The sequence below is a fragment of the Eumetopias jubatus genome, unplaced genomic scaffold (genome assembly GCF_037043125.1).
Source record: "Eumetopias jubatus isolate StellerSeaLion01/CBP00866 unplaced genomic scaffold, mEumJub1_p1.0 scaffold_5, whole genome shotgun sequence".
In the NCBI taxonomy this organism is placed as follows: domain Eukaryota; kingdom Metazoa; phylum Chordata; class Mammalia; order Carnivora; family Otariidae; genus Eumetopias; species Eumetopias jubatus.
Window position 1 is genome coordinate 25,019,534 of NW_028274811.1, and position 14,914 is coordinate 25,034,447.

General features: G+C 35.2%; 1 protein-coding gene across 4 annotated transcripts in view; it reads left to right on the forward strand.

Moving 5' to 3' along the window:
- The window catches only part of LYRM7 (LYR motif containing 7), a 33,755-nt gene extending 19,322 nt beyond the window's left edge, over positions 1 to 14,433 (forward strand). For 2 of the 4 annotated variants that reach the window (XM_088023247.1, XM_088023248.1), the window contains exon 5: positions 14,302 to 14,433. In XM_088023247.1, coding sequence (XP_087879373.1) covers positions 14,302 to 14,411 — 110 coding nt within the window. In that variant the 3' untranslated portion in view covers positions 14,412 to 14,433. Of the gene's footprint in view, positions 1 to 10,098 lie in introns of all 4 variants that reach the window. The other 2 variants (XR_015768156.1, XM_028103720.2) reach the window with 2 other exon arrangements.
- The last annotated feature ends 481 nt before the right edge of the window (positions 14,434 to 14,914 follow it).

Genomic DNA, 14,914 nt, shown 5'->3' on the forward strand with positions numbered 1-14,914 from the left:
TATTTGATTTAGCATTATACTCTCTAGAACCATCCATATTGTTGGAAATTGCAAGATTTCATTCTTTTTGGTGCTGAGTAATATTCCATCTTATACATGTACACCAATATTCCATCTTATACATGTACACCACATCTTCTTTATCCATTCATCTATCAGTGGATACTCGGGCTGCTTCCATAATTTGACTATGGTAAATAATGCTACAATAAACATAGGGGTGCGTGTTGCTTTTCCAATTAGTGTTTTCTTATTCTTTGAGTAAATACCCACTAGTGGAATTACTGGCTTATAGAGTGGTTGTATTTTTTAATTTTTTGAGGAATCTCCATACTGTTTTCCTCAGTGGCTGCACCAGTTTGCATTTCCACCAGTAGTGCATGAAGGTTCCTTATTCTCCACATCCTCGCCAGCACTAGTTGTTTCCTGTCTTTTTTATTTTAGCCCTTCTGACAAGTGTGAGGTGATATCTCATTGTGGTTTTGATTTGCATTTTCACAATGATCTGTGATGTTGAGCATTTTTTTCATGTTTCCGTTGGCCATCTGTATATCTTCTCTGCAGAAATGTCTGTTCATATCTTCTGCCCATTTTTAGTTGGATTATTTGGGGTTTTGGTGTTGAGTAGTATCAGTTCTTTATATATTTTGGATACTAACCCTTTATCAGATATGTCATTTGCAAATATCTTCACCCATTCCATAGGTTGTCTTTTAGTTTTGTTGATTCATTATTTTTTAAAATCTTTTCAAATATTGGGGAAACTGGGGCAGGATGAGGAAAAAAAAATATTAGAGAAACTGTTTTTCTTTCCATGTATCCCTACTTTTTTCTGTGTGTGTCTAGTTTGTTTTTTTGGTATCTCAGCTACATGAATTTGGATTAATCATAATCTTTGATTCATACCATTTTCATCATTAGTCTAGCCTAGCCTTTCTAGATAGTGTATAGAAAACTAATTATGACTTAGAAAAATACTGAAATTATCCCATTGTTCTACACTTTTTCATTGATTATTGACATTTGTCAAAGCCCTCTTTCTCATGTGAACATTGACAGCTGGTTTCATTGTTGGCCTTTATCAAACATATTTCATAGACAGTCACCAAATTTGTGAATAAGAAAAAACTATGAATAAGAAATGTATGATGAACAAATTGTGAACAAGAAAACTCAGGGCTTCACATAGCTATATATTAATCATACTTTGTTTCTAAACAGTATTATCCATATTTTTTTAATTTCTTCTCTGGACTATATGTGAAAGACAAAGTACATGCGTGTTATATTAAAATAAAAAAGTTCCAGGAAACTATTCTTTATTTCAGGTGCATTTTTAAACTTCTTTGTTTTTTTTATATTTGTCTTCGCCTAAAACTATTATATGGTTTTTTATTCTGAGGCAAGTTCATGTGATCCAACAAACGTTTATTGACTACATACTGTGCAAGGCACTGAGAATAGAAAATGAGCAAGATAGTTGACTGTCCTGGGGCGCCTGGGTGGCTCAGACAGTTAAGCATCTGCCTTTGGCTCAGGTCATAATCCCAGGGTCCTGGGATCGAGCCCCACATCAGGCTCCCTGCTCAGCAGGGAGCTTCTCCCTCTCCCTCTGCCTGCTGCTTCCCCTGCTTGTACACTCTCTCTCTCTGTCAAAAATAAATAAAATCTTAAAAAAAAAAAAAAGACAGTTCCTGTCCTAATGGAACTTAGAGTGCTATGTGGAAAACAAACAGTTAAGTATTACAATCCTTTGGGTGCCATGATAAGAGAGGCAGGGGTGTTGTTGAGGCACATAGGCAGAGTTCCAAATCCAACACTTCGTGGGTCAGGAGAGGTTCTTAGAAAAAAGCAGTTTTTCTTCAAGTTCTTTAATTTGAGCTTGTATATTTGTGTGCTTAATATGTTTAGAGACATTTCTAGAACTGTGGAGCTAAATATTCTAAATATTTTAATGTCCTATAATTTATTTATATCCTAAACAACTCTCTGATTACCAAACTGTTATAAACCATGCCATTGATAGATTTTTTAATTGAAATACAATTAACATGGATTACAAGTTTTTAGTTAACTTTGATGACCACACATAGTTACACATTTTTTTCTTATGAGAATTTTAAGATTTACTCTCCTTTTTTTAAAGATTTTTTTTAAATTACTTTTATTTATTTTTTTAAGTAAGCTCTACACATGATGTAGGGCTTGAACTCACAACCTTGAGATGAAGAGTCGCATGTTCGCCAACTGAACCAGGCAGGCACCCCTAAGATTTACTCTCTTAACATCTTTCAAATATACAGTACAGTATTGTTAACTATAGTCACCATGCTGTACATTACATCCCCAGAGTTTATTTATCTTAAGGCTGGAAATGTGTACTGTTTGACCCCTTTCACCCATTTCATCCAGTCCCCATACTCTCCACCTCTGAATCACTAATCTGTTCTCTGTATCTGTGAGTTCAGTATTTTGTTATGTATTTGTTTTAGATTCTCCATGTAAGTAAGATCATACAGTGTTTGTTCTTGTCTGACTTATTTCACTTAGCATAATGCCTTCAAAGCCCATCATGTTTTCACAAATGGCAAGATTTCCTTCCTTTGTTATGGCTGAATTATATTCCACCGTGTGTATGTATATATATATATATATATATATACACATACCACATTTTTTCTTTTTTTTTTAAGATTTTATTTATTTGAGAGAGAGAGAATGAGAGATAGAGAGCATGAGAGGGAAGAGGGTCAGAGGGAGAAGCAGACTCCCTGCTGAGCAGGGAGCCCGATGTGGGACTTGATCCCGGGACTCCAGGATCATGACCTGAGCCGAAGGCAGTCGCTTAACCAACTGAGCCACCCAGGCGCCCTACACCACGTTTTCTTTATCCATTCATCTGTCAATGGACGCTTAGATTGTTTCAGTGTGTTGGCTATTATAGATAATGCTGCAGTGAACACATGGTACAGATATATTTTCAAGATAGTGATTTCATTTTCTTTGGATAAATACCCAGAAGCAGAATTGCTGGATCATATGGTAGTTTTATTTTAATTTTTTTGAGGAAATTACATACTGTTATCTGTAGTGGCTGCACCAGTATACATTTTCAGCAGTAGCGCACAAAGATTCCCTTTTCTCCACATCCTTGCCACCACTTCTTACTTGTCTTTTGGATAATAACCATTCTGACAGGCATGAGGTGCTATCTTATTGTGGTTTTGCATTTCATTTCCCTGATGATTAGTGATGATGAGCACCTTTTCATGTATTTTTTTTAATTTTTTTTTAAAGATTTTGTTTATTTATTTGAGAGAGAGAATGAGAGAGAAGAGTACATGAGAGGGGGGAAGGTCAGAGGGAGAAGCAGACTCCCCGCTGAGCAGGGAGCCCGATGCGGGACTCGATCCTGGGACTCCAGGATCATGACCTGAGCCGAAGGCAGTCGCTTAACCAACTGAGCCACCCAGGTGCCCCCTTTTCATGTATTTATTAGCCATTTATAGGTCTTTGGAAAAACGTCTTTTCAGATCCTCAGTGCCTTTTTAATTTTTTAATTTAATTTTTAATTATATGTTTGGTTTTTTGCTATTAACTTATATGAGTTCTTTATATATTTTAAATATATATTTTAGATAGTAGCTTCTTATCAGATATATGATTTGCAAATACTTTCTCACATCCCATTGGTTGCCTTTTCATTTTGTTGATGATTTCCTTTGCTGTACAAGAAGCTTTTGTTTGATTTAGTCCTACTTATTTGTTTTCTTTTATTGCCTTTGTTTTCAATGTCTAATCCAAAAAAATCGCCAAGGCCAATGTCAAGAAGCTTATTCCCCTATGTTTCCTTCTAGGAGTTTTATGGTTTCAGGTCTTATGTTCAGACCTTTAATCCATTTGAGTTCATTTTTGTGTATGGTGTAAGATAAAGGTCCACTTTCATTTTCTGCATGTGGATGTCCAGTTTACCAGAATTATTTATTGAAAAGACTATCTTTTCCCATTGTATCCTTTCCCATTTCCTTTGTTGTTAATTAATTGACAGTATGTGCATGAGTTTGTTGCTGGGCCCTCTGTTTTATTCCATTGATCTATGTGTTTATTCTTATGTTTTTACACAAATACCATATTGTTTTGATTACTATAGCTTTGTAGTATAGTTTGAAATCAAGAAGTGTGATGTCTCTAACTTTGTTCTTTCTCAAGGTTGCTCTGGCTTTTCAAAGTTTTTTGGGGTTCTCTAAATTTTAGGATTATTTGTTCTATTTCTGTGAAAAATGCTATTGGAATTTTGATAGAGATTGCATTGAATATGTAGATTCCTTAGGGTATTAGGGACATTTTAACAGTGTTAAGTCTTCCAAATCATTAGCATGGAATAATTTTCCATTTATTTGTATTGTCTTTTATTTCTTTCATCACTATCTTATAGTTTTGAGTATACAGGTCTTTCACCTCCTTGGTTAAATTTATTCCTAAGTATTTTATTATTTTTGACACAATCATAAATGGGATCTTCTTAAATTTCTTTTCCTGATAGTTTGTTAGTGGTATATAGGCATGCAACTGATTGTTTGTATATTGATTTTTTATCCTGCAAATTTACAGAATTTGTTTATTCTAGCAGTTTTGGTAGTCTTTAGGGTTTTCTATATATAATGTCATATTATCTGCAAATAGAGACCATTCTTCTGTTCTTATTTAGATGCCTTTTATTTCTTCTTCTTCTTGCCTAGTTCTGGGTAGGGCTTTCAATACTGTGTTGAATAGAAGTGATGAGAAAGGGCATCCTTGTTCATGATCTTAGAGGATGAACTTTCTGTTTTTTATCATTGAGTATGGTGTTACTTGTTGGCCTGTCATATATGACTTTCATTATGTTGAGGTATGTTCCCATGATACCCATTTTGCTGAGAGTTTTTATCATGAGTGTATACTGAATTCTGTTAAATGCTTTCTCTATGTCTTTTGAGTTGATTCTATGATTTTTTTTTCTCCTTCATTTTGTTAATGGGGTGTATCACATTGATTTGCAGATGTTGATTTGCATCCCTGGTATAAATCCCACTTGATCTTGATGTGTGATCCTTTTCACATATTGTTGAATTTGGTTTGCTAATATTTTGTTGAGCATTTTTACATCTATGTTCATCAGGGTTATTGGCCTCTATTTTTCTTTCCTTATGGTGTCCTTTGGTATCAGAGTAATGCTGGCCTCATGAAATGAGTTTGGAAATATTACTTCCTCTTTTGTTTTATTTATTTATTTATCTTTAATCTTGACCTAAATTTTGATTAAAGCCTTTTCATTTTAAGAAATTACTTTTTAAGTGATACATTTCATATGACCAAAACAGATAAGGTTTTTTAGGGGCCTAAAGTACAGGAAATAAATCATGATTTCAGTATAGTTCTTTTTCAAGATCTGACAACTTCAATAAACTTATGCTGTTATGGTACATTGACATCTAATATAAAGAGCAAAGTCAGGGATTTTATAATCAATAAAGCAACATTACAGTGAAAAATAGTATACAGCATATAAATATACCTGTGATATATTTGGCCTGTGAAAGTGCTAGCAGTTAATTTAGAAAAATTCAATTGTAGGGCACTTTTTGATTCCAGAGATTACCTAATAAGGTGAATTGGGTGAAGGGATGGAATAGTGAATATTTGACAGCTTTTCTGGTTATTTACCACTCTTTGAGTTGATAATTTTGTTTCAGGGATTTCCATCTCCTTAAGTTCTAAATTCCCATCATAGAATCTAGAAAATTCAGTTCCTCAGTTTTCTTTACAGCTTAGCATAGAATTTGACATAGGTGAAGTATATTCACTCATATTCAGAAATGAACTTGAGAAAAGACAGTTGGCACAGAATCTCTTTTGCAGGCAAGAGTAGCATCAGTGGTTGCAGAGTCAAGTTCCTGATGTAGAAGCGCACTGGTGTGGTGGCAGGAGCAAATGTAGTAAAATTGAGTTTCCAGCAGCATCTCAAAGTGTAGCGTCTTGTTTCCGTGGTGGTAGAATTGGTGGCAATTTCTTCTCTTGCCCAATAGGCAGCAGTAGTTTTCATCATCAGGCCAGTTTTGTGGTATGGCTTTGTACATTGTTGCTGGAAGCTTAGCCTTAAGCCTGCCTGATTCTTAAGCCCTCACAATAATTGCATGAATTAGACTAATAACCTTTTTAATAAATGACTTTTCTGCTTAATCATCCAGAGTCAGCTTCTGTTACTTTTAACCAAGAACAACAGAAGTTGTTACCAGAAGTGAGATACTGAAAATTACACAGCCTAAAATGTGAAATTAGTTGAATGGAAGGCAAGGACAGAGGGGGATAGGACTGTTGCGGACCTGACCTTTACAGTCTTTAGGCTGGTGGTCCTCGTTATGTAGTGATGAAACATGAGGTCAGTGCCTCATTGTGTTTCTTGAGGCACAGACCAAGTACCAGCTGAGGCTACAGCAATAAGAGAAATAACCAAAATGTCAAGGTGTTCTGGTTATTTCTTCAAGCTTTCAGCAAAATTCTGAAAAAGAGGATGAATGCAGATTAAGCTAGTTGGTGCAAAGCAAATATGGAAGGAAGTACTATTTTGCTAAGGGCACTTTTCTGTCTACATCCTGATTGAGAGTCTTATACTTGAGATTTAGAGTCTGGCAGTGTTGAAAATGAGAATTGCTCTTATTCACTAACCCTATAGCCAATACAAGCAGGGGGCTTTTGAGTTCTGACATGAAATAAAATCAGTGCCTCAAGCCGTTCCCACTTTCTAGACAAGGATCAGATATACAATGCATTTACTCAGTGGGGCCTACAGTTTTTCATACTTTAAGGAGTATCCATTAATCTTAGGGTTGGGGAATGGGCAGAACATAGAGGCCCTTACCAAAGGATGAAAATCTCCATGCTTAAAATTTTTCAGGGTGTTTGCCTATGGCTACTTGTACATAGAAATGACTAGAAAAAGATAATTTTGAATGGAGTATATTGCCAAGAAACCCCAAGCCTGGCTAGCTCACTTCAACTCCTAAGGCCATCCCTGGGCCCCTGAACTCATATCAATAGAAAATGAAAGCTTCAGAGCCTCAAAGAAGGGCATCTCTCCCAGTATCCTCACCTCTGGGAAGCATTTCCCCAGCATACAGAGCCAGGAGCCTTGAAGAACAATGGACAAGAGAGGGTCTTTGAGTCTCCCAGAAAACAGGATATATGCTACCAGATTGACTGACTAAAGAATTTATTGCTTTGCCAAAAGCAAGGGGTCCTTGTTCTTCCTCTCCAGCAGCATTTAGGATTTACTGTGGAACAGTGACTGCATATGTTTCCTGTTCCAGGTTTTCATTGCTGTATCTATTTATTCTTTACGGTAGTCCCATAGGTAACTACCATATGGGCTCTGGCTAGACCTAATGGAAAGGCTAGCACATCAGCCAGAAGTACTCAGTTTGAATCTGGATAGGACCTTGGGGGTCAAGTAGTAAATGGATATATTCCGTATATGAAACAAAGGGTATATATTCATGTTCTATTCACGTAGCCAAGAGGGTGTACTGCTTGTTACCGCAATATCCATTCCCTCTTACCAGCTGAAAAATTTTGTTGGGGTGCAGTGTGCCAAGCCAAAAAGTAAAAAGTTCTTTCTCAGACTACATGACACCTTTCTGACCACCTAAGCAGTTGTGTACTGGATATTGTTGTAAGAAGGGTATTGTTTTCCTGTTAAAAAGGCATAAGTCAACCTAGCAGTCTTCTTTTGCCCTTTTCCCTTCTCCCTGCCTGGAGTACAGATGGTGATGTCACAGCAGCAGTAAAGACAAAAATCACACATGAAGGATAGCAGAGCAGGAATTTAAAAAGAGCCTGGCTTCTTAGTGGTAGTAAAGACCTGCAGTAGCCCAGGATGCTTTAATCTGTATTGCTTGATATGTGAGAAAATTAAATCTCTTATTTTAAACTGTTGTTTGTTGGACTTTTGGTTAATCTTTCTTTTCCACCAGATTGTAAACCCCTTGAAGTTAAATAGACGTTTTTTGTTGTTGTTGTTGTTTTTAGATTATTTATTTATTTATTTGAGAGAGAGAATGAGATAGAGAGAGAGCATGAGAGGGGAGAGGGTCAGAGGGAGAAGCAGACTCCCTGCTGAGCAGGGAGCCCGATGCGGGACTCCATCCCGGGACTCCAGGATCATGACCTGAGCCGAAGGCAGTCGCCTAACCAACTGAGCCACCCAGGCGCCCAATAGACGTTTTTTTTAAATTGAGGTATAATTGACATAAAATATATTAGTTTCATTTGTACAACATGATACCATATTTGTATAAATTGCAAAATGATTACCACAATAAGTCTAGTTAATGTCTGTCTGCTTACATAGTTACAAATTGTTTTTCTTGGGATGGGGACTTTTAAGATCCACTCTTTTAGCAGCTTTCAGATATGCAATACAGTATTATTAACTACAGTCACTATGCTATACTGAAGAGACTATTCTGTATTCATTTCTGCATTTTCATTTTGTGATATAATGTTCAGCATAAAATGGCACATATATGTTTGATAAGTGAAACAATTTACTGCCATTGCTAATATGTTAAAACCTAAACTATAATTTGCTCTCTGGTGGTATCTCCAAAGATTGGTAGAAGCAGATGAGATATAAACAGTGGTTAAATAATAATTACTTAGCTGATTTTCATTTTGGTAAACCACATTTATCATCTGGCTCATAAGAACATTATTTTAGTTAGATCAGGTATTTTTCCTTTTCAATTGAATTTGTTTTAATGATACCTTTTTAAAAATTTTTTTAATAATTCAGATTTACAGAAAAGATGTAAGAGATGTTGAAGGGTATGGAAATTTCCTTTACCCAGATTCCACAAATGCTAACATTTACCACATTTGCTTTATTATCCATCCCTCATTTTTTTCCTGAATGTTCTGAGGGTAAATTGTAAACATAATGCCTCTTTACACCCAAATGGTCATTTTTAAAATCATGACAGCCCACTAGGATTAGATTTGGAGAAAGAGTGTATTTCTTAAAAATACTTTCATATATGTTTGTTAAAGTTGCAAAGATATTCTCTTATAAAACCACAGTGTAAATATCAAAACCAGAATATTAACATTGATACAACTCTACCATTCATATGTTTTCATTTGTCCTAACTTGTCTAGCAGAAGAAAAATATTCCCTCTGGTCTAGGATCCAATTGAGGATCACACAAATAGCATTTAGTCACTATTTTTTTAGTCTTCCTTAATCTGGAGCAATTCCTCAATCTTTCTTTGTCTTTCCTGACCATGATGTTTTTGAAGAGTATATCCAAGTTATTTCATAGAATGTGATATGAGCATTTTGATCCTGATACCTGAATTCACCTCTCCTGGAAGAAAAAAAAAAAAAAAAAAAACGAAAAATCATTGATCTTTACAAAATTTTTTATCTTAAGAGCTCTCACTTGACCTCCAGTAGGATGTCTTACCGAAGACTTAATATTTTTTGTTGTTGTTGTTTGACTGAGTTTCTTAGTGGGGCACTGTTGACATTCTGAACAGCATAGTTCTTTACTGCACCAGATTGTCCCATACATCTCTGGCTCCTGCTCTCTAAATTCCAGTAGCATTCTCACTTGGTGTGACAACCCAAAACACCCCCATTTGAGAACCACTATTCTGTAAAATTCATTGAGAGTCTTTAAGTTAGGAAAATGGTCTTGCTTTTTATATAGTAGGCAGTTTAACAAATTTTCAAGTTGATTGTTTAAATTATCAGTAATCTCTCATCAGATAGGTGATAATGTACATTAGCCGAATTCTGTTCAGGTAATTAGGTATATTTAATAAATCATAAAAGGTTAAGATGATCATAGATGTTTTAATATAATTTGAAATGAGAATCCTGTTAACAGTTTTCCATTTAAAATCAAGGACTTCACTTTTGAAGTTATCTGAAATGAAATATTTCTGGAAGATTTACCTTAAAATTCAGTATTTTACTGTTAAAAATTCTAGGGGGAAATGAGAATGTTCATTTTATTTTAATTTTAATGATATCAATTGTTCTTTTTGTTTTTCTTTCAGAATTGGTCCCTAGGAAAGAGCTCCTTATAGAAAATGTGCCATATTGTGATGCACCAACTCAGAAGCAATGAGTTTTCTAGGATAAAATCAAGTCTTTTAGTTTTTAATCTTGAGTACATAACTCTGGCAAAAGTTTTGGAAATGCAAGTATTTCAGAACCAGCCTATTGAAAATGAATGAATTAAAGTATCACTTCATAATTAAATTTCACATTAAAAGGACATTGCTGAAAACTGCAGAACATAGTTAAATATTCCTAGACAGCATTAAATAAGACATGTAATTTGCTTTAAAAATCAAACTTTATAAACTAAAATAAATGCTCAGGAGGTATATCATACTCATTGCTCTTTGACCTTGATGAGTATTTTGGTCTTTTTTTTTTTAAGATTTTATTTATTTATCTGATAGAGAGACAGGGAGAGCGGGAGCACAAGCAGGAGGAATGGGAGAAGGAGAAGCAGCCTTACCATGGAGCAGGGAGCCTGATGCGGGGCTCAATCCCAGGACCCTGGGATCATGACCTGAGCCGAAGGCAGACGCTTAACGACTGAGCCACCCAGGTGCCCCAGCACTGAAATTACTTCTGTAGCTAACAAGTAATTACTCAGTTTCCTTTCAAAGATAGAGTATCTCTCTGTTCCTGTAAAGACATTTTTCTAATAAGTCTTCTGAAGATAGATGAATAAAATATCAAAATCACCTAGGATCGCTGTGGAACAAAGAAATCCTAATTTTTTTAGCAAATAATGACCCTTAATCAAACTATGGAATACACCCTTAGTAGAAATAGTGTACTTAGGCCACAGCTAGACTTTATTGTGAAAATGTGATATGTGGCTACCTTCTTTCCATTTTAATCAAAAAAAGTTAAATGGCTTTTCTTCCACATATCCCATCCATCCCTGACGTGAGTGGCAGTATCACAAAACAGTGTGTCGTTCTACCATCTAATGGTGGGAACTAAAAAATTGCATTTAATATTCTTCTTGTTTCTCTTTTATCTGTGTATCTTTACCATTCTCTTCTTAGTGAACAGTGTGTTCTCTCCCATTCACTGAGCAATTCTCCCATTCAGTAATGATACAGGGTTTTCCATTTTTATAGGATTCTTAATGCAAGCTTTGTTGGCAAAACATGGGTATATCCATAGTGGATATAAAATGTCATATTTTAAAATAATTTAAAAAATAATAAAATAATTTAAAGAGATCAAAGATTTTGCTAAATTCCTGACATATTACACTTAACATTAAGCCATTAACTATCCTTAATGCCTTCTAATACTTGTTAGAAGAGTGTTTAGTAGTCTGTGAAATGGTTTATACATGTCAAACGATTTGCAACATTAATTTTTCATCTCCCATGTGTAGTTATTATTTATGTGGAAATTATACCTAATTGTTTCATATTTGAAATTTGCTCTTATAAAAGAATGTTGAAAGTTGTCACAGTACAATCACTGATAAATTCCCTGACTTCGTATTGTTTCATTAAGTATCTGTATTATATATATGGAGGAAAGTTGGTTGACCTAGGTTAACTTAATATATTTTAATTATTTCAGTAATATTGAACATTTTTAGTAGTTCCTAGCTTTTTTCTTTTTTTAAAGGATTTATTTATTTATTTATTTGACACAGAGAGAGCATGAGCAGGGGGGAAAGAACAAGGGGAGAGAGAGAAGCAGGCTCCCCGCTGAGCAGGGATTCCCATTGCAGGACTCGATCTCAGGACCTTGGGATCATGACCTGAGCTGAAGGCAGATGCTTAACCAACTGAGCCACCCAGGTGCTCCCCCTAGCTTTTTTTTTTTCTTTAATCTTAATTCCTGTGTTCCATTCTTCATTCACATTAATTTAAATATCTCAACAGATTTTTTTTTATAAACTTACCATTAGGAACAATAGAGATTAATAATTCACATGCATATTTTATTAAAGCCAGTGGCTTTGAGATTTTCTTCAAGATACATATCTTGTATATATATAAGAAAAAAGATCGTGTTTATTTTAGCAGACAAAACTATAAAATAGTAATAGACTTTTTTTAAAACCTGTGTAACTTAAAAATGAAAGACATACTATGTTTCTAGATGGGACAATTGAAAATTATGGACATGAACAGTTTAAATGTTATCTATCAAAATCCCAAAAGGTTCAAGATATATCTATGTAAAAATATGTAACTTCTATACTCTGTAAAAGCTACTATAAAAAAAGTTTAGAGAAAATATTTGCTGCCAACACAATGATTAAAATAGTTTTAAGATATAAGTGCTCCTATGACTCAGTAAAAGATAACTCAGTGAAAAATGGACAAATGATATAAATAAAAAGTTCACAAAAGAAGAAATATTAAGCCTCTCTAGTGATTAGAGAAATGTAAATTAAAACAATATGAAACTTTTTTTGTTCATCAAATTTGCAGAAGTTAAACTGATCATATCCATTATTTGTAAAAGTAACATGGGTGTGAGGAAATGAGCAATCTCAAATATTTCTGGAAGGGATGTAAGTGATAGAGCCTTTTTGAAAGGAAAATTGACATCAAAATTTAAAATAAACGTATTGGGGCGGGCGCCTGGGTGGCTCAGATGGTTGGGCGTCTGCCTTCGGCTCAGGTCATGATCCCGGGGTCCTGGGATCGAGTCCCGCATCGGGCTCCCCGCTCAGCGGGAAGCCTGCTTCTCCCTAGGCCTCTCTCTCTCTCTGTCTCTCATGAATAAATAAATAATCTTTAAAAAAAATAAAATAAAATAAACGTATTGGGGCGCCTGGGTGGCTCAGTCGGGTAAGCATCTGCCTTCGGCTCAGGTCATGATCCCAGAGTGCTGGGATCGAGCCCCACGTCAGACTCCTTGCTTAGCGGGGATCCTGTTTCTCCCTCTCAGTCTGCCTGCTGCTCCCCCGCTTGTGCTCTCTCTCTCTCTCTCTCTGTCAAATAAAAATCTTTAAAAAATAATAAACATATTAATCTTTTATCTCCATAGCACACAAGAATACTAATGAACACTCAAATATAGGTATAGGAATTTCTGTAACATTGTTTATAACTGTAAAAAATTGAAAACGGCCTAAATTTCCAAATTTAGGGCAACAATTATAGGAAATGTAGCTTTAGGATATTATGCAGGTGTTGGAAAGATTGATGCAAAATATATATACCGTCAAGTGAAAGAAGCAAGTCACAGAATATATGTTATCTATGAATCCATTTACATACAAAAGTATGTGTGCATATATACATATATATATATACACACACACAAATGAATAGAAATCTACATACTTTAAAAAAAATAAACATGCTTAATGTTAGTACAGTTGACCTTTGAATAAGGGCTTAAACTGCATGGGTCCACTTATACGTGGACCTTTTTTTTTTTTTTTTGATAGAGTACAGTACTGTAAATATATTTTCTTGTCCTTATGATTTTCTTAATATTTTCTTTTCTCTAGCTTACTTTATTCTAAGAATATAGTATATAATATAAATAACATACAAAATATGTGTTAATCAACTATGTTATCAGTAAGGCTAACAAGTAAGCTATTAGTAGTTAGGTTTTGGAGCAATTAAAAGTTATATGTTGAGGGGCACCTGGGTGGCTCAGTTGTTAAGTGTCTGCCTTCGGCTCAGGTCATGATCCCAGGGTCCTGGGATCAAGCCCCGCGTCGGGCTCCGTGCTCCGCAGGAAGCCTGCTTCTCCCTCTCCCACTACCCCCTGCTTGTGTTCCCTCTCTTGCTGTGTCTCTCTCTGTCAAATAAATAAATAAAATCTTTAAGAAAAAAAAAGTTATATGTCCATTTTCAACTGAGTGGGAGTTCAGTGCCCCTAACCCCCCAGGTTGTTCAGGGATCAATTGTAGTCAGGTAGGAGAATGAGATTTGGTGAAAGGACTGGTAAATTGGGGATTTTTATTATGGTAATTACTTAATGCTTAAATATTTTTTACAGTGTGTAGATCAATGTATAATTGTTAAAGGACAGTACTTAAACTACTAGTGATTTATTTAAAACTTAATTATGAAATAGTAAAAATATTAGCATCTAGTGTATCAGACACTCGTGAACCTCATTCCAACATTTGACAGAGCTTACATTTTGCCGTATTTGTTTAAAGATGTCCTTCCTTATAAGTCACAAAATCTTATAAAGTTAAAGTCCCACTTCCTTTTCTTTCTCTTGTCTCTTTTCAGGTATAATTACTGTTTTACAGCTGGTGGATATCATTCCCATACTTGTTTTTATACTTTTACCAAATGTATGTGTATTCAAAACAATGTATTGTTTTGAGGTTTTAAAATGAAAATAAATGGTGTTATGCTCCATGTGTTCTGTAACTTATTTTCATCATACTTAAGTTTTAAAGATCTATTCTTTTTTTATTTTTTCACATGAGATTAATCTATTTTGTTGCATAAATATCTGGGTCTTTTATGTCTTATTCCATTGTAAGAATGAACTAGTTTATCCATGTCTCTTGATGAACAATAGTATTGTCTTGTTTTTTGATATTGCAAACAAATTTACCAAAAACTCCACATGGATTCTTGTACCCAAAGTTTATCTGAATTCATATGAGGAGGCAGAACCATTGAGGCATGGGGTATGTACATATTCAATCCTTCCATTTTAAATTGTTCTTTAAAGTAGTTGTACCAGGGCACCTGGGTGGCTCAGACAGATGGGCGTCTGCCTTCGGCTCGGGTCATGATCCCAGGGTCCTGGGATCGAGCCCCACATCAGGCTCCCTGCTGAGCGGGGAGCCTGCTTCTCCCTCTCCCGCCTGCCGTTCCCCCTGCTTGTACT